Here is an 18978-nt window from a genome sequence, read left to right on the forward strand (position 1 = left end):
AGCGGAGAAATCTAGTTTCGCAAACGGTGTTTGAATAACTCCAATCTAGTCCAGAAGCAAGAGGAATCGAGCTTCTCAAGCCAAGAGGGCGCTTGAATAAATCAGGGTTGTATTGTTGATCAACGAGAGTCCACAGAAGCAAGGGTGCACTCACTTGCAGAATAGAGCTTCCCAAATGCTTGGTAAAGGTTGGTGAGCAGGAAATCGAAAACTGAGTGCACGTGGGGTGCTAGAAGGGTTTTGGGATTTCTTGAAGCAACTCCAAGGATTGCCAGCGTGGAAGGAAGACGGGTAGCTCGTGAAGGCACGGATTGCATACGTGGCGACGATCAACAATAGAAGAACAAAACCAAATCAATTCTGTTCGTTTGATTATTTCTAACAACTTGGTTGAGCACACGGATTGATGAGGTGGTGATAGGAGCTTATTATATGGTGTAACTAGCGACTAGTAGCTTAGGATTAGTGGTGTTTAGGTGCTTATTGAGCGGTATTCCCGGAATCTAGTATGATTGTTCACTTATAGATTTGCGGGATGCTCTTAAGCGTTATTATGTCGTATTGTATTATGGAGATCCTATTTGTACTCACCTATAGTGCATTTCGGGCGGAGCTAGAGAGAAGACGACCACACCTACACCCATGGAGAGCTGAGAGGCGAAGCCGAGCTGCCTCGGAAGCTTGCAGAAGACGAAGACCAGTCCGAGAGAAGGTTTCAAGAGGAAGACGAGCCAAGACGAAGAAGTCTCGGTCGAGAGTTGCCCTCGAAAAAGAAGTAGCGGTCGTGACTATAAAGTAGCGATCGCAACTTTGCCTCGACATGAATGTAGCGATCGCGACCCCGAAGTAGCGATCGAGACTTGAGACGTTCCTGAGTGATTGGTGAAAAGTAGCGACCGCGACCCTGAAGGTAGCGACCGCGACTTTTGGCGGACCCGGCCCAAAATGCACATTTAAGCCCGGGATTTATCAGATTTTATTAGTTTTTCCATTTTTAATCATTTATTCTTAGTTATTTTATTCCCTAGAGGTTGGACACTATATATACCTCTAGTTTTTAGGTTAGATTAGATCTTATGCCACTTTACAATAAGTTCTTAGAAATTCAGCCACCAAGAGGAATGCTGCCACCTTTCTACCATCTTCTACCTTCAATCCTGTTAGTTTATCCATCATCATGTATAACTTTCTCTTGGCTATGTCTGGCTAAGTTCCTACGAGTTCACTCTTAGGTTGAGGCCTTTATTCTAGGAATTGTTTGTGAGAATTCTATGTTTATGTTCTAATAATAATTTTAGCATTGTTTTATTTTCTCTTGTGCTTATTGTCATTGATTGGTATTGATTTTATCTAGGTTCAAAACTAGGTTGATTATTATTCATTCATACTGCTAGGCTTGATAATTCGATTTGAAAAGTCTTGTTTTTTAGGTAGCAATCAGAATTAGCATAGACTATTTGCGAGTGCTTCTTTTGTAGAGATTATAAACCTATGTCGAGTATCGGTGATTTGCCAATGGTATTGCATAGGTCTACATATCTTTGATCTTTATGTTGTTGAGTAGTTGAACCTTAGGATTTCTTTGGTTATTTCATACAACAAGGGTTTCTAGGACTAGTTGCTATTCACGAACAAAGAGTAGGACAACTAGATTATTTATTTAAAAGAACATAACTTTATTAGAATTCGATGATCAACTTTCCATAAGAATAATGTGCTGAGACTGAAAGAGTGAGCTTTTCATTGTTATAAGTTTACAAAAATCCAACAATTTTCAGTTACTATTGCTTTCACAAATTTACAAACTAAAACCCCCTTTCTTACTATTGGTAACACGCTTGAAATAAACTATCGTTGTGTATCCATGTGGAATCGACCCCGACTTACCGCTTAACTAGTGGATAGTAGTTGGATTTATCTTTGACAAGACCAACGACCGGTAAAACGCTTGTCAAATTTTGGCGCCGTTGCCGGGGAGCCAAATGTCATAGTTTGTTTCTTTGTGTGTTATCTTGGTGTGGACCTATCTTATGGTCCACGCCTGCGCTACTAATTCAAATTTATTTGATTTAATTCCAGTGGTTGAACCAATGGCGGCTAGAACGTTGCGAGACCTTACAGACCCAGATCTGACGCAACAACGTCTAGGAGTGACGCTGCCTGACCTGAATGATGGCGTTAATTTCGAACTAAAGACCGGACTCATTAATTTGCTACCGAAATTTCATGGCTTGGTTGGGGAGGACCCGATCAGGCATCTTAGTGAGTTCCACGACATCTGTAGCTGCAACAAGCCGAGTAACATCACAGATGAGCAAATAAAGATGAGAGCTTTTGGTCTTACACTGAAAGATACCGCGCGCCAGTGGTATTATTTGCTGCCCACCGGGAGTATCGACACATGGGAGAATCTTTACAAAGCCTTCCTCAACAAGTATTTTCCGTCCAAGAAGGCGGTTGCGTTGAAACGAGCGATAGCTATGGTGGAACAGCAAGACGCTGAGACGATGTACGATTATGTTGAGAGGTTCGTGAGACTGTGAGCGAGCTGCCCGTTCCACGGGTTTGAGGAGAAAGATTTGGTGACCCGCCTCTATAACGGGTTACTAGACAACGAGAGGAGATTAGTTGACGCTGCATGTAATGGGAGTGTGCTGAATTTGACTCCCGCCGAGGCTAGAGCGCGATTAAACAAAATTGACGAGGGCACAAGGAGCTTCGGGAGAACGTATGTAAGAAAAGAAGCCAATGCTGTGAGCTCCGGAGAGCTAGGATGGAAAGACGAGATCGCTGAGTTGAAAAGCATGATAAAAGGTATCGTCGGTGGAAATCAACAACCATCAAGGGTATGTGGTATCTGCGATGATGAGAGTCATTATACCGATGAGTGCCCACAACTACAAGATCCAACTATCGCTGAGGTGTATGCTATGGGAGGGTTTGGCCCCTCCAGACCTCGATATGAGAACAACTACTACCCGAGGAACAACTACAACCAATACCGCACACCATATCAACAAAAACCGCAGGAACCATCTATGGAGGAAATGATAAAGTCGCTGACCAAACAATTCGCAGCTCATGCCCAAGCAACCGAATCAAGCATTAGAAATCTCGAGAGGCAATTTGGGCAATTACACGAAGTTGTTTCCAACCTCACGAAAGCCAAACCCATAGGAAACATCAGCGCCGTAGAACGAGGAGCGGGCGGAAACTCGAGGAGAAAGGAGGAGAAAAGCTGCTGCAAAAAGGGGCCGAGCAAAAGTCGCAACCGCGACAAGGAAGTCTCGACCGAGACTTTGACCCCGTGGAGAAGTCGCGATTGCGACCCGAGTGTCTCGACCGAGACGACGGTGATTTGGTTTCCGAAAATATTTCCGAAAAATGTCTCGACCGTGACAATTTGTCTCGACCGCTACTTTCGCCAGAAGATTCAACATCTCGACTGCGACCCCTTGATCTCGACCGCGACTCACCTACAGCACGCGTTGAGGATGACTACGAGGAACGAGGTGACTTCAAGCTACGACAAGAGGACTATGTGCGACCTAACTCTGCTATACGCCGAAAAAAAACCACCTGCACCCCTTCCTAGAATCCTTGAAGGGACACACGCAGACCTGCAAATGACAAAGAACTTTTCAAAACATTCAGTAAGTGTGAGGTAAACATCCCTTTCCTAAACCTTGTTAAAGTGTTCCTCGCTATGCTAAATTCTTAAAGGAGCTCTGCACCATCAAGAGGAACCAGAATTGAAAAGGTAAGCAAAAGGTACAGGTGAGCGAAAGATTGTCCGCAGCCATTTTGCAAAAGATAGCAAAGAAGTGCTCAGACCCAGGGATGGTTAGTATCCCTTGCATCATCAGTGAGAAGAAGATTAGTAAGGCCATGCTAGATCTAGGGGCTTCTATTAATGTTATGCCATTCTCTTTGTATGAACTTCTAGGATTAGGACCTCTATCTGATACAGGGATTGTGATCCAGCTAGCCGACAGGTCGACGGTTCACCCAGAGGGATAATCGAGGATGTCTTGGTGATGGTTGACAATTTAATATTCCTGCTGATTTTTATGTATTAGATATGGGGCCTGACAACCAGGCTGCGACTATCCTCCCAGGTAGGCCATTCATGAGAACGACCAATACTAAGTTAGATTACGCCAACGGGGTGCTCACACTTGAGTTCGATGGCGATATAGTTAGCTTTAACATACTTGAGGCTATGAAACACCCTGCGAATGATGATTCTGCTTTATCTGTAGATTCGATTGACCCTATTGTGCAGGAAGTTTTTGATGTGTGTGGGATTGACTCACTCCAATCTGTTGTAGAAAATAGCATTGTAAGCTCTAAGGAGCATGACATTATATTATCTACTGATGTGAATGAGGTCTTAGTTGAGTTTGATACTCCAGGTACTCTTTTGGCCGGTGGGCCCACGTTACTTACATAGCCGAGAGAGAAACCGCTCCCTTCTATTGTGCAGGCACCCACCATTGAGCTACAAGAGCTACCTCCGCACCTGAAGTATGCCTTTCTTGGCAAAGACAGCACGCTACCGGTCATCATCTCGAGTGCACTCGGCCAGGAGCGGGAAGAAAGATTGGTGGAGGTCCTAAAGAGCAACATCACAGAGCTAGGGTGGTCCATCACTGATATCAAGGGAATAAGCCCTTCTACATGCATGCATAGGATCCTACTAGAGGAAGGAGCTAAGCCGAGCCAACAACCCTAGCGACGTCTAAACCCCTCCCATGATGGAAGTAGTAAAGAAAGAGGTGCTGAAATTACTATCGGCCGATATGATCTACCCAATCTCGGATAGCCGGTGGGTCAGCCAGACTCAGGTGGTTAAGAAGAAAGGAGGGATCACTGTAGTGGAGAACGAGGCTGGTGAAATGGTGCCTCAAACAACGCAGAATGGATGGCGTGTTTGCATCGACTACCGCAGCTGAACGCGATAACTCGTAAGGATCACTTTCCTCTTCCCTTTATCGATCAAATGCTAGAACACCTTGCAAGTCACGCATATTATTGTTTCCTCGACGGATACTCAGGCTACTTCCAAGTGGCCATAGCACCGGAAGATCAGGAGAAGACTACTTTCACATGCCCTTTTGGTACCTTTGCATACCGAAGAATGCCATTCGGACTTTGCAATGCACCAGGTACATCTCAGCGATGTATGGTAAGTATCTTCTCCGAATATATTGAGAACTTTATTGAGGTGTTTATGGATGACTTTACAGTCCATGGTGATTCATTTGATGCTTGTTTGAATAATTTGAAACTTGTTCTACAAAGATGTGTAGAGACCAATTTAGTGTTAAATTCTGAAAAGTGTCATTTTATGGTGAATCATGGTATCGTTTTGGGTCACATTGTATCCTCCAAAGGGATTGAGGTTGATAAGGCGAAGATTGATGTAATTCAGTCTTTACCTTATCCTACTAATGTTCCCAAAGTTCGCTCTTTTCTTGGCCATGCAGGGTTTTATCGCAGGTTTATAAAAGACTTTTCAAAGATCTCGACACCACTTTGTGAGCTGTTGAAAAAGGAGGTGGATTTTGCCTTCAACGACGATTGTAAGATGGCGTTTAATACCTTGAAATCGCACCTCACTGCTGCGCCAATCATCAAGGAGCCGGATTGGTCTCTACCATTCGAGATCATGTGCGATGCTAGCGATTATGCTGTGGGAGCTGTTTTAGGCCAGAAAGTGGGGAGAGCAATGTACGTTATCTACTATCCGTAAATGACACTAAGTGGCTCTCAAAAGAACTACTCCACCACCGAGAAAGAGTTGTTAGCTGAGGTGTACGCCCTCGATAAATTCAGACAATATCTACTCGGGGTAAAGGTGATCATCCACACCGATCATGCAGCCATCCGCTATCTCATGACGAAGAAGGAATCAAAGCCTCGACTCATCCGTTGGGTCTTATTATTAAGTGAGTTCGACATAGAGATCTGGGATTTAAAGGGGTCCGAAAACTCCGTGGCTGACCATCTTAGTCGCCTGGTTCATGATGGTGGTGATGAGGCGAGACCAAGGCTAGGCGAATTTCCGGACGAGTCCTTATGCCGAATCGACATCTCTCCTGTGTCTCGACCGCGACTCGATTGTCACGACCGCGACTTAGCCACGGCTGAAATGTCTCGACCCCGACATAAGTGTCACGATAGCGACTTGGCTATGGGTGAATTGTCTCGATCGCGACCCATTCCTCTCGATCGCGAATTCGTCACGGGGACAAAGTCTCGACCGCGACCCGCCCGTCTCGACCGCGACCATTCCGCAGAAACGCCCAGGTACACCCCCGAAACTGAATTGCTCACCCTCCGGTCCTTCACTCCATGGTATGCACACATAGTGAACTATCTAGTTCAAGGGGAACTCCCTCCTGCCTGCACCAAAGCTCAGCGCGACAAAATCAAAAGCGAGGCAAAATACTATGTGTGGGATGACCCCTACTTATGGAAACACTGCGTAGATAAGGTAATTCGACGATGCTTCCCGGATAATGAGGTACAATCTGTCCTTTCTTTTTGTCACTCTTACGCATGTGGGGGCATTTCGGGCACGATAAGACTGCTAGGAAGGTACTTGACACAGGTTTCTTTTGGCCACACATCTTTCGGGATGCTTACGCTTTTTGTCAAACTTGTGATAGGTGCCAAAGGGTTGGGAAAATATCCCGAAGGAATGAAATGCCACAAACACCATTAGTCTTTTGCGAGATTTTTGATGTTTGGGGGATAGACTTTATGGGACCTTTTCCTAAATCTAATGGGAATCTATATATATATATTACTTGCGGTGGACTATGTTTCCAAATGGGTGGAAGCAAAAGCCACCAAGACTGATGATTCAAAAGTAGTTGCAGGGTTCCTCAAAGAGAATATATTTTCTAGTTTCGGAATCCCGAAAGCCTTTATCAGCGATCAGGGGACTCATTTCAAGAATAAGACGATCAACGCTCTACTCAAGAAATACGGAGTGACCCAGCGAATTTTCACAACGTATCACCCACAAAGTAATGGGCAAGCCGAGGTCTCTAATCGGCAAATTAAGGGGGTGCTAGAAAAGACAGTTGCACCAAACAGGAAAGACTGGAGTTTCCGTCTCGACGATGCACTATGGGTCTACCGCACCGCATACAAAACACCCATTGGGATGTCCCCATACCGCTTGGTTTTCGGAAAGGCATGTCACCAACCGGTGGAGCTAGCGCATAGAGCGTGGTGGGCAGTCCAAAAAGGCAATATGGAGATAGACAGGGCTGGGGAGCATCGAAAATTGCAGCTGCATGAGTTGGAGGAAATACGTCGTGACGCATATGATAACGCGACAATATACAAGGAGAAAACGAAAGCGTGGCATGACAAACACATACTACGCAGGACTTTCAATGTGGGCGATAAGGTATTACTCTATAACTCACGCCTTCAACTCTTTCCAGGTAAGCTGCGATCTACATGGAGCGGGCCCTATATCATAGCCCGAGTCTTCCCCCATGGGGCGTTGGAGCTTTTTGATAAGACCAACAACAACACCTTTAAGGTAAATGGTCAGCGGATAAAACCATATCATGAGAACTTTTCCGATGATGTAATAGAGGAGGTCACTCTCGAGGAGCCTGGTGCAGAAAACTAAGGAGCAAGGTTACGTCGAGCCAACGACGTTAAACAAAGGCGTTGACCGGGAGGCAACCCGGGGGATTTTTACTAACCTTAATCCCATTTGTTTGTTTTGTTTGTGTCATTAGAAAGTCTAAGGAGTCAGCAGGGAGAAGCTATTTGTGGAGTAAAACCGACTAAACCCCCGAAATCACTCAAGTTGTGATCGCGATCCGATAAGTCTCGACCGCGACTTTACCTCCGAGGAGAAGTAGCGATCGCGACCCGATAAGTCTCGACCGAGACGACGGTCCCCGACTTTGCGGAAAAATTTTCCGAAAAATTTCTCGACCGCGACTCGGTTGTCTTGACCGCGACCGGAGGCATCGACGCTGCGGAGTGAGTGCAGTATTTCCCCCTTCCCTATTTTATGAGGTCCTCTTTTGCTGCATTGAGGACAATGCGCTGCTCAAGTGTGGGGAGGGAATTTCCGTACCGAGGAGGAGGTTTATGTGTTTTATTTTTTCTTTATTACTTATTTTCTGCTGAACTATTTTGAGTCGTATTTCAATCAAGTCTGTACGAACTTATTACTTGTTTTGAACTCTTGCATTGTTTTATATTTAAAAAATAATAATCAGAAAAAACCCAAGGAGAGTAAAAAAGGAATAGATCAGAAAGGGGGGCTCCTACAAAAAAAATATATATCGAAAAAGAGACGAAAAATATCGAAAAAGTCACGAAAAATAAAGAATAAAAACCAGGCAAGCAAAAAAGGATTAAAAAGGAAAAGGTTGGTGCCTGAAAAATAAAGAAAAGAAAAGAATAGTTCCTACCACTTAGATTTTGGTGAAAACCCGAAAGGGCGCCGGAATTACACTGTTTTGTGATTAATTTATTGATTGCATATCTAATGGCGCATGAGACATAAGAAGGGAGTAGAAGGATGTCTCGGGTTTTAGGATTCACCAAGGAGGTATAAGGAGTTAGTTTAGCCTTTTATATCTCTTATTTATGAGCTTATTGTATCCACACTTTGCATATCTACCATTCCATATTAGGTTGCTTTATATTATCGACGGTTGAGTTAGATTCTAGGATTAGTTCCCTTATTCTTGGAGTTTGATGCATCCTGTTGTGGTTGTATGATGCAGAATTTTAAATTAGGATTGGTGGTTGTGCTTTGTGGATTTATCATTATATCTAGTGGTTTAGGACATTACTCGAAGGGGAGGAAAAAGAAGTGTATAAGCGAGTGGGAGACTCGATTTTATCCTTATTTATGTCGTATTTATGCACCCTTACCCTTAGAGGAGAATAGGATTCCACTTGTGCTTAAAAGCACATCACTTTGTTCGATTATTATTATTGCTATGGAGTGGTGTCATATGAAGGTGGAGAGATAAGGAGGGTTTTGGGTAGGATATCTCGGAGACATAAGGAGATAGATCAGAGTACGTTGCTTATATACACTTTGGAGTTTGGAGTATAGTCGCTAGCAAATTTTCTTACACTTACTGTAGACCTTTGTGCTTTTTAGGAGGAGTGAGCTTTATTTTGCTTACTCGAGGACGAGCAAGGTTTAAGTGTGGGGAGGTTTGATAAGAGCTTATTATATGGTGTAACTAGCGACTATTAGCTTAGGATTAGTGGTGTTTAGGTGCTTATTGAGTGGTATTCCCGGAATCTAGTATGATTGTTCACTTATAGATTTGCGGGATGCTCTTAAGCGTTATTATGTCGTATTGTATTATGGAGATCCTATTTGTACTCACCTCTAGTGCATTTGGGACGGAGCTAGAGAGAAGACGACCACACCTACACCCATGGAGAGCTGAGAGGCGAAGCCGAGATGCCTCGGAAGCTTGCAGAAGACGAAGACCAGTCCGAGAGAAGGTTTCAAGACGAAGACGAGCCAAGACGAAGAAGTCTCGGTCGAGAGTTGCCCTCGAAGAAGAAGTAGCGGTTGTGACTATAAAGTAGCGATCGCGACTTTGCCTCAACATGAATGTAGTGATCGCGACCCCGAAGTAGCGATCGAGACTTGAGACGTTCCTGAGTGATTGGTGAAAAGTAGCGACCGCGACCCTGAAGGTAGCGACCGCGACTTTTGGCGGACCCGGCCCAAAATGCGGATTTAAGCCCGGGATTTATCAGATTTTATTAAATTTTCACATTTTATTCATTTATTCTTAGTTATTTTATTCCCTAGAGGTTCGACTCTATATATACATCTAGTTTTTAGGTTAGATTAGATCTTTTGCCACTTTACAATAAGTTCTTAGAAATTCAGCCACCAAGAGGAAAGTTGCCACCTATCTACCATCTTCTACCTTCAATCCTGGTTAGTTTATCCATCATCATGTATAGCTTTCTCTTGGCTATGTCTAGCTAAGTTCCTACGAGTTCACTCTTAGGTTGAGGCCTTTATTCTAGGAATTGTTTGTGAGAATTCTATGTTTATGTTCTAATAATAATTTTAGCATTGTTTTATTTTCTCTTGTGCTTATTGTCATTGATTGGTATTGATTTTATCTAGGTTCGAAACTAGGTTGATTATTATTCATTCATACTGCTAGGCTTGATAATTCGATTTGAAAAGTCTTGTCTTTTAGGTAGCAATAAGAATTAGCATAGACTATTTGCGAGTGCTTCTTTTGTAGAGATTGTAAACCTATGTCGAGTATCGGTGATTTGCCAATGGTATCTTTTATCTTTATGCTGTTGAGTAGTTGAACCTTAGGATTTCTTTGGTTATTGCATACAACAAGGGTTTCTGGGACTATTTGGACTAGTTGCTATTTACGAACAAAGAGCAGGACAACTAGATTATTTATTTAAAAGAACATAACTTTATTAGAATTCGATGATCAACTTTCCATAAGAATAATGTGCTGAGACTGAAAGAGTGAGCTTTTCATTGTTATAAGTTTACAAAAATCCAACAATTTTTTGTTACTATTGCTTTCACAAATTTACAAACCAAAACCACCTTTGTTACTATTGGTAACACGCTTGAAATAAACTATCGTTGTGGATCCCTGTGGAATCGACTCCGACTTACCGCTTGACTAGTGGATAGTAGTTGGATTTATCTTTGACAGGACCAACGACCGGTAAAACGCTTGTCAGGTGGCAAGCTAGCTTAGTTTCTAATTTGTTATCACAAGTTAAGTGTGTTGAGTCTTAGCTTTGATGTATAAATAGGGAACTGTAGCTATCACTCTAGGACGACGAGTAGAGACGAGCTTATTGTAATGAGAGTGAATTGCCTTGTTCTTAGAGCTAGAACGTAGTGTATTTTAAGAAGTGAGAGTACGAGAGTGAGCTTCTTAAGAGTGCAGAAGTTTGACATGTGCTCTTGTTGAAGCTAAGGTTGTAATCTCTTTCTTTCAATATAGTAGAGTGATTTTTATCCCGAGCCAAGTAGTGGCTTAGGGTTCTCACTGTTTTGGAACTCTTCCATGCAAGTTGTAGTGCGCTTTAATAGCTTAAAGTGCGCTTTATTATTGTCTGAACTATTTTCGCATAAGAGGACAATAGTAAATTCATTACTAAGTGTTCCAATTGGGTCAAGCGCAATCCTAAGTACGAAGCGCATCTTGTACTTATAATTGTGCATCTATAGCTTCATGAACTATAGAGATATCAATCAATAACTGCTAAAACACGATCCTATAACAAGTGTATGAACAAATGCAGTCACGACTTCATTCTGATCTCCATGAGCGAATGTCCCATTTTCTACGAGATGAGGTGGCCAAGATGATGCCAACCCATCCGCCAGAACATCGTCCGCAACCGAGAGACAACGACGACGACGATGAAGACGTCGCCGCCCCCGAGTCTTAGTTTTTTGTTGATTTAAATCTTTTTTTTTTGTTTTGTACGAATGTTGTTTGTTACGTTTCATTTTGTAATAACAATTTCGGTTTAATTTATGATTTGTATCTTTGTTTACGATTGATTTTATAATAATTTTCAATTCAATAAAAATGCAAAAACCGTCGCAATATTAACATCAACGAACATGTGAAACCGTATTTTATAACGATAATCGATGACCTGTGGAAGAAAATTGGGACAGGATTTGCGACGGAAATCCGTCTTAGTTTTGGGGGCTTATGGACGCAGCATTAGCGACGGAATCTCGTCGCAAAACCGGTTGCAAGAGATCAGTGTCCAGAGGTACATATTAGTGACGGATTGTAGTCGCCAAAACCGTCGCCAACTTTGGTCTCCCGGGGATCCATATTAGCGACTAATTTTGGTCGCAAAAGCCGCCGCAACAATCGGTCTCCGAACATCAAATCTGGAAAGGGAATTTGGTCGCAAAAACCGTCTCTAATTAGCGACGGTTTTGTTTTTCCGTCAAGTCTTTTAGCGACCATTTCTGTGACGACGGGGAGTTAGCGACGGTCTTCCGTCGCTAACCACTATTAGCGATGGTTATCCCTTGATTAGCGACGGAAATTTCCGTCGCCAATCAGGTGTTTCTAGTAGTGGAGGAAAATCTGCAAGAAGGGCGCACCCTGATGTTTTAGCCGCACAATGCATCACAGAATCTATAAATGCGAGAGTTAGAAAAAATTTCAAAGATTTTAAGAATAAACTAACAAAGCCTCTAGCGCACTTTACCAATTTAGCTACACCGCACACTTTTTATTTGACTTGTTTTCTTAGATTTTGAGCATGAATATAAAAGTGTTGGAATGTAGGGGGCACCTTTCCGGTTGAGTTGAACCATGCGCCTTTAGTTATGTTGATGATCTGACACTTAAATAAAATGTTAAGAATGAGGTGACAACAATAAAAGCGCACCCCGCCAGTTTTTTTGCGTCCTACCCTAAAAAATATGTATGTTCGCTAAAAGTTGGGGAAGAATATGGTAAAAATGTTCTGACAGAACTGGGGCACACTGTGAGCGTTTCGACGTACCATGCACCCCTAGTATAGTTCTGAACCAGAAAGAGGATTTGATCTACATCAACTACTATATTTTACCATATGTTCCTCCCCTCGGTAGTATATGACCTTCCACACCATCTCTAGAAGACATACTGACTCCAAAAACAAATGAGAGCTTATTAGAGCTAAATACAAGTCGTTTACCAACTCGAAGGAGAATGCCCGACTCCTTGCTATAATGAGGAGTGATCCAAATTAGGCTCGTTTTCTGGATAAGCTAGAGACATAGAAGAAGGTGAGGGCAAATGAACAAATATATTACCTATTACTAACAAAATATGTAACCAAGTGTGGTGATTCAGGTACATATCAACCAAGAAGGTGATGGGTGGTAAGTAGGTAGACTTTACCCACTGGAATGATATCTTTCCAGATATTCTCAATCATCAAAAATCAAGGGTCGACACGTGTCCGGAGATGGTTAGAAAAACGAACCGCCTCGAAATCTTCTTGTCATCTGACCGTCACGTTTTGGGGAAATTGTTGAGCCTAGTTCCGCTGGTCCATCATCTTGAATGGACGCCCAGTGTCATGATCGGACGGTTACATATCCAAAGGAAGTAGTTGTTGGAAACCGTAACATTGGATGGCTACCTAGACGATTACTAGCCACGATCAATTTTAGCGGGATGGACGACATGGATAGAGATGTTCTCGGTCGTGATCGGGAGGAGCTGGAGATCATATAAATACGCTTCGACTGTACTTATGAAAACACATTTTCTAATCGGCTGAATATAACTACTTGTATTTGAGATCTCTAACATTTATATTGTTAATCAGTTAAAGACTATTATATTATTCAATCTCATTCATTCTAAGTCTTTTTCGGATATAATTGATCTACTAGCTGTAAAAGTTAGATAATACAGTTTTTCTATTGTATACCATGGTCAAACAATAAACTAATTAAAGCTAGAAATTTAAATTAATTTAACTAGATTCTAGGATGATATAACAAAGCTTTACAATAAAATGTATAATATTTGATAAGTTAATTCAAATTTTAGTTCGTTTAATCTGTGTTCATGAAAAACAATAGAAATATCCAAGTAATTTGAAAATTATCTTCTTTTTTTGGGTTATTGGACGTTTCGATGACGAGAAAACCTAATACCACGTGTTTGGTAATCATATTAATCTTTTGTTTAAAGGTCCTGATTTTATGGATCTTACCACGTGCTTCGTGTAGTTGTCGTATGTTAAATGTCGTTGATACTTCGACCAAAAACAAATGTCGTTGATATTGATGCCACGGCTACGTACCTACCTAACACCATCAGATACTTTTTGATGACTACTCTATCCCTCTCCTCCATAGGTATAACGTATAAGTACCTACGTATGAGTTTTATTATACTCTTATTTATCAAACTCTGCACAGTGCTCACATGGGCAGCCATTCGCTCATTGACTGGGAGTAATTTATTATGTTTTGTTAAATGTCGTGGATAATGATGCTAAAGTGTTTTGGTTATATATATTTTGCATTGCGTATTTTGGAATCCTACCACGTTGTTTTGGAATAGATTATTATTAATTCAAGTGTGAGAAATGAAATGGTGGAGGTTTTATCGAGTAAAAATTGATGAATTGGATAGTTACTTAGTTTATATATAGTGGAAGGGAGGATTGGTAAGTTCACTTAGCTAGCCATGGAGAAAGGTGCATCGAGAAGAGCTCACGCGGTGCTTGTGTCAAGCCCTGGGATGGGGCACCTGACCCCGTTACTGGGGCTGGCGAACCGGTTGTCCTCTCTTCACTCTTTCAAAGTCACTATCCTTTTCGTAAGTAGTGGTGGTGCGACCCATGCCCCAGTAAGAGAAGGAGGAGGAGATATCAGCGTAGTCAAGATCCCAGCTGCTGACATCTCGAACATAGTAGACCCGGGAGCCCATCTAGTGGTCAAGATCTGTGCCCTGATGCGGGAGACAACGCCCTCCATCCGGAAGGTCATCTGCGGCCTTCGGGAGCCTAGCCCCACCATGGTCATCCTCGACCTTTTTGCTGTCGGGTATCTATCCATTGCCCGCGAGTTGGCGCTGCCTTGCTATGTCCTCGTCGCCAGTGCATGGTGTGTTGCTTACCACGCCTACTCCCCGGTTCTTGACAAGTGCACTGACGACGGCGAGTTTCTTAACATTCCTGGTTGTAAACCGCTTAGACGGGAAGACGTGATCGAAGCTATGACTCAACGTAACGAGCCTCAGTACACGGAGTTCATGCACATCGGAGCTCTGATCCCCCTCTTTGACGGTGTCATCACTAGGTCCTGGCAGGATCTAGAGGGCTCCACATTGGCGGCTCTGAGAGAGGGCAGCATCCTTCAGGTGCCCGTTTATGATATCGGCCCGATAGTCGTGGAAGAGCCTTATAGCACCAACACCGACGATGATATGTTGTTAATGGAGTGGCTGGACCGCCAGCCCGCTCAGTCTGTCATCTATGTCTCATTCGGGAGTGGCGGGACCCTTTCGAAGGCGCAAATGAAAGAGCTGGCGTGGGGCCTTGAGCTGAGCCAGCAGAGGTTCGTATGGGTGGTGAGACAGCCAGTGGACCACGATTCCAGTGGGACTTACTTGGGATTGAAAGGCGACGACCGGGATGACATGGATACGTACTTTCCACCTGGGTTCAAGGAGAAGACACACGGCGTTGGAATGTTGGTCCCTCAGTGGGCCCCGCAGTCGAAGGTGTTGTCCCACCCGTCTGTAGGGGGCTTCTTGACGCACTGTGGGTGGAACTCGATTATGGAGAGCCTGAGCAAGGGAGTGCCCATGTTGGCGTGGCCAATGTTTGCTGAGCAGAGGATGAACGCCGCCCTGTTAGTGGAGGAGGTCAAGGTGGCTGTGCGCCCCTCCGAGTTAGGGAGGGAGGAGATCGCGAAGACAGTGAGGTCACTGTTCGAAGGAGAGGAAGCCTGTCGTTTGAGGTGCAGAGCCAAACATCTTCAAAGGGAGGCAGCACAAGCACTCACTCCCAATGGTTCCTCCTACAACCGTCTATCTCAGCTCGTCCAAACTCTGAAAATTTAGCGATCGATGAACTTTCTCCTAATATCTTGCATTTTTAGTAATTTCTTCCCTAGCTAGCTTTATCCATAACATCTGGCAAGTTAATTAAAGGCTGTTGTGCGTGCATGCTTTGAGGAGCCTCGCTCCAAAGCTCCCTAATAAAATAGTGTTTCACCTTTTCTCAATCAAATTATATGTCTTCGACTAACTATGAGTAGATTTATAAACCGTAACATAAAACATTTGGGATTTGTTTTGGAACAAATAAATGTGTTTTTAGTCCAGGAATTCAAAAGGCCAAATTCATTGTGAGCCTTATGTATTAAGGCCTCGTTTGGTATCATTATTTATATGTCATGTACGGGTAATAAGATATGCATCAAGTATATGATTAGTATGGATATGATTGATATGCTTGATATACTCATTTTTTGAGAGATATAAAAAAAAATCTAATATCATTTTGATGTACATAAATGATATACTTATCTACATAACAAATAACATATATTAATTAAAACACATGTATAAATATAACTGATATTTCATATTCATACCTATATCTAGATATTAAAATCAGACAAGCCCTAAACATTATTTTTTAGGATAAAGTACTTTTATAAAACAAAGGCTATTATGATGAGACATGGTAAACGAACCTTTAATTAATTGAAAAGGCTAAATAAACAAATAAAATTGAGAAGAGATTAAAGTAATTTTATTTGTTGAAATTTCATTTAAAGATTAATCTCTTTCGAACTTTAAGTAGAGTTAATTCTAAAGTGTACTTGGCCGATGTTGTTTTGTTTTGTATGGGATTGTGTTCGAGTTTTTAGTTTTTACAAAGATATGTGTAGATGGAGCGTAAAATAGATGTGGTTTTGCTCTTGCATACTGATAGAACCAATTATTACTTTTTTTTTTTTTGGTAAGAACAGAGGCACGCCTCCCCTCATCCGATAGAATCAGAAGCAAGATGGACCACAACAGACCGGGGTGTGGCCCGTCCCCTAGCATCATCTAACAGTGTTTCAACCACCACAGGCGGTGGAGAAACGAGAACAGTCGAGCCCAAAGGAAACTGAAAAGCAAGATCAGCTAGCGCGTCGGCGACGCGGTTTGCCTCTCTGAAGATATGACGGAACTGGCAAATCCAGTTCCTACTAACTAAGTCTTGCGCAATAGACACAAGACTAAATAAGGGGTGCCTTCGATCTATAGGTTTACCTAAAAACAGAACAACTAAAGACGAATCTGTTTCTAAAGAAACCCTCCCGAACCCCAGATCACGTGCTAGGCGAAGGCCCGAGATGACCCCCCATAACTCCGCTGCCAGAACCGAACCCGAGCCAATGTTGTGGACGAACCCCCCGACCCACTAGCCAGCACTATCCCTCAGAACTCCTCTCGCAGCAGCCAAACCATCTCTGACAGCCCCATCCGTATTGAGACAAATCGTACCGACAACCGGCTTACGCCACATGATGAGCCTAACTTCTCTTGCAGGCTTAGAGTGGCATCTCCCCAAGCAGCCAAATCAAAATCACACTGGGACCTAACAACATGAGCAGCCAGATCCTCCGCTGACGTGAAGGCGCCAACACCATTTCCCATTACCTGCTTGTTTCTTTGATTCCAGATTGCCCAAAGAGCTGTGGCGAAGAGACCGCACCAGTTGGCGCCAAGATGAGAAGAGCAGAGAAGATTCCACCTCATCCAAGGCGCAAAATCAGAAACGAAGAAGTGCCCAGCCGCAACCGGAGCACCAAGCAGTTCCCAAACCCTTCTGGCAATGACACAATCTCTGAAGAGATGCAAAAACGTCTCTGGCCCATTCTTACACACGCCGCATAAATCAGAGAAGGCTAGGTGCCTTCGAAATCTTTCCTCGTTGGTGAGCACTCCCCCTTTCGCAGCCCGCCAACAAAAATTTCTAGCACGTTCTTGACAACCCATATTCCAAATCTTCTTGAAAAGCCCTCTGTCAATGAAGACGTCACCGCCGGCGGGAATGAGGAACGAGTAGGCCGAAGCGACTGTGTAGTTTCCATCTCTTGAGAACCTCCAGATGTTGCAGTCATCGGAATCCCCCAGCAGCGCAACTCCGGCAATAGACAAGAGGCAGTCGGCCGGCAAGAATTCAGAGAAGGAGGACCACTTCCATCCAAAGCCATCTTCCCAAAAATCTGCTACAGTTTTGTCTCTGAGATGAACAGGAACAACAGAAGAACACTTGCCCAGCAGAACGCCCTCAGGTAACCAAAAATCAGACCAAAAGCGCGTGTCACGGCCGTTCCCAATGAGCCTACGAGAACCCGGAATAACCACCTCCGACATCCCCTTAACAATAACCAATTATTACTTGATGATGTGAAAAGTTGATTCTACCATAAGCTTTATAACGTGATACAATTATGGAGCGCGGAACTCACCCACCAAGTACGACAGTTACTCCCCAAACATCTACTTTCAATTGTCCTCAATTATGTTCAACAATCCAGGCCATAAAGTTCAATCACATCAAATATTCTGGCAACCAAGTTGCAGATTTTCTAGCGAAATTCAGATGGAAACAACCATTCCTCTTGGAAGTTGTTAAGAATTATAACTCCATTATTATGTCTGACAGGCTAGATTCATTACTCCAACAGTCTCCTCTCGAATTTAGGAATTTGTAAAGATCATCCGCATTGATGATTTAGGTCATCTTCTCTAGAAAATTGACATTTGTATTGCTTGTTCAAAAAAAAAAATTGTCTTCAATAATGAGCGACACCCCCATTGATTAATCGGGCTAGGTTGGAATTTTGACTTCCAGCAACTCTATATAACAAATCTGATATACATAGTCATAAATCATCCTGTAAGATCAGTATGTTTAAGTTAATCTAAGAAACAAAACGTTGTTCTTTAGATGCGGAATTATTTCTCAAGTACAAAAGGGAACATTATTTTTTACAGTAGGAACCTTTGGTAAATAACAAGTTATCTAGGATAAAACTCATTACCTTTCTCTTGAAAGGATTTGAAATCCTGATTATATTAATAGATCAGTTACTGTATTAGAAAATCACACAACTTACATCAAGACACACTAAATTTCCTAAATTTCTAACACTCTTAACAAAATTTCACTGTTTTCTACAGAAAAACACTCGATCGACTCTTAGTTTATCTCTCTTTTGTTTTGGAAATTGATAAAACAAAGTGAAGGATAATGAACCCTATTTATGTGCTCCAAGATTGAGTCTTGCAACATCCAAATCGGTCTCCATGATTTATGCCTTTGATTTGAGTAGTTCCCTTATACGGCTCAAGTCCAAAGATGCGGAATCAACTTACATGGAAACTCTAGGAATTACACGTATTACACTCT

The 18978-nt window shown here is 42.8% G+C and overlaps 1 protein-coding gene across 1 annotated transcript; it reads left to right on the plus strand.

Moving 5' to 3' along the window:
- Positions 1–14243: 14243 nt before the first annotated feature.
- Positions 14244–17660, plus strand: LOC141249202 (uncharacterized). The gene is made up of 2 exons (XM_073669557.1): positions 14244–15588; positions 17596–17660. The coding sequence occupies exons 1-2, from the start codon at positions 14244–14246 to the stop codon at positions 17658–17660; spliced, it is 1410 nt and encodes a 469-aa protein (XP_073525658.1).
- Positions 17661–18978: the final 1318 nt, after the last annotated feature.

Source organism: Phyllobates terribilis, unplaced genomic scaffold (genome assembly GCF_046119375.1).
Source record: "Phyllobates terribilis strain yellow unplaced genomic scaffold, ASM4611937v1 Scaffold_4368__1_contigs__length_61771, whole genome shotgun sequence".
Lineage (NCBI taxonomy): Eukaryota > Metazoa > Chordata > Amphibia > Anura > Dendrobatidae > Phyllobates > Phyllobates terribilis.

Bases quoted from the DNA above. Each gene is read 5' to 3' on its own strand.
- LOC141249202 (XM_073669557.1), top strand. From the start codon at position 14,244: ATGGAGAAAGGTGCATCGAGAAGAGCTCACGCGGTGCTTGTGTCAAGC. The intron at 15,589-17,595 runs GTCTATCTCAGC...CTGTCAATGAAG, and splicing joins CAATGGTTCCTCCTACAACC to ACGTCACCGCCGGCGGGAAT.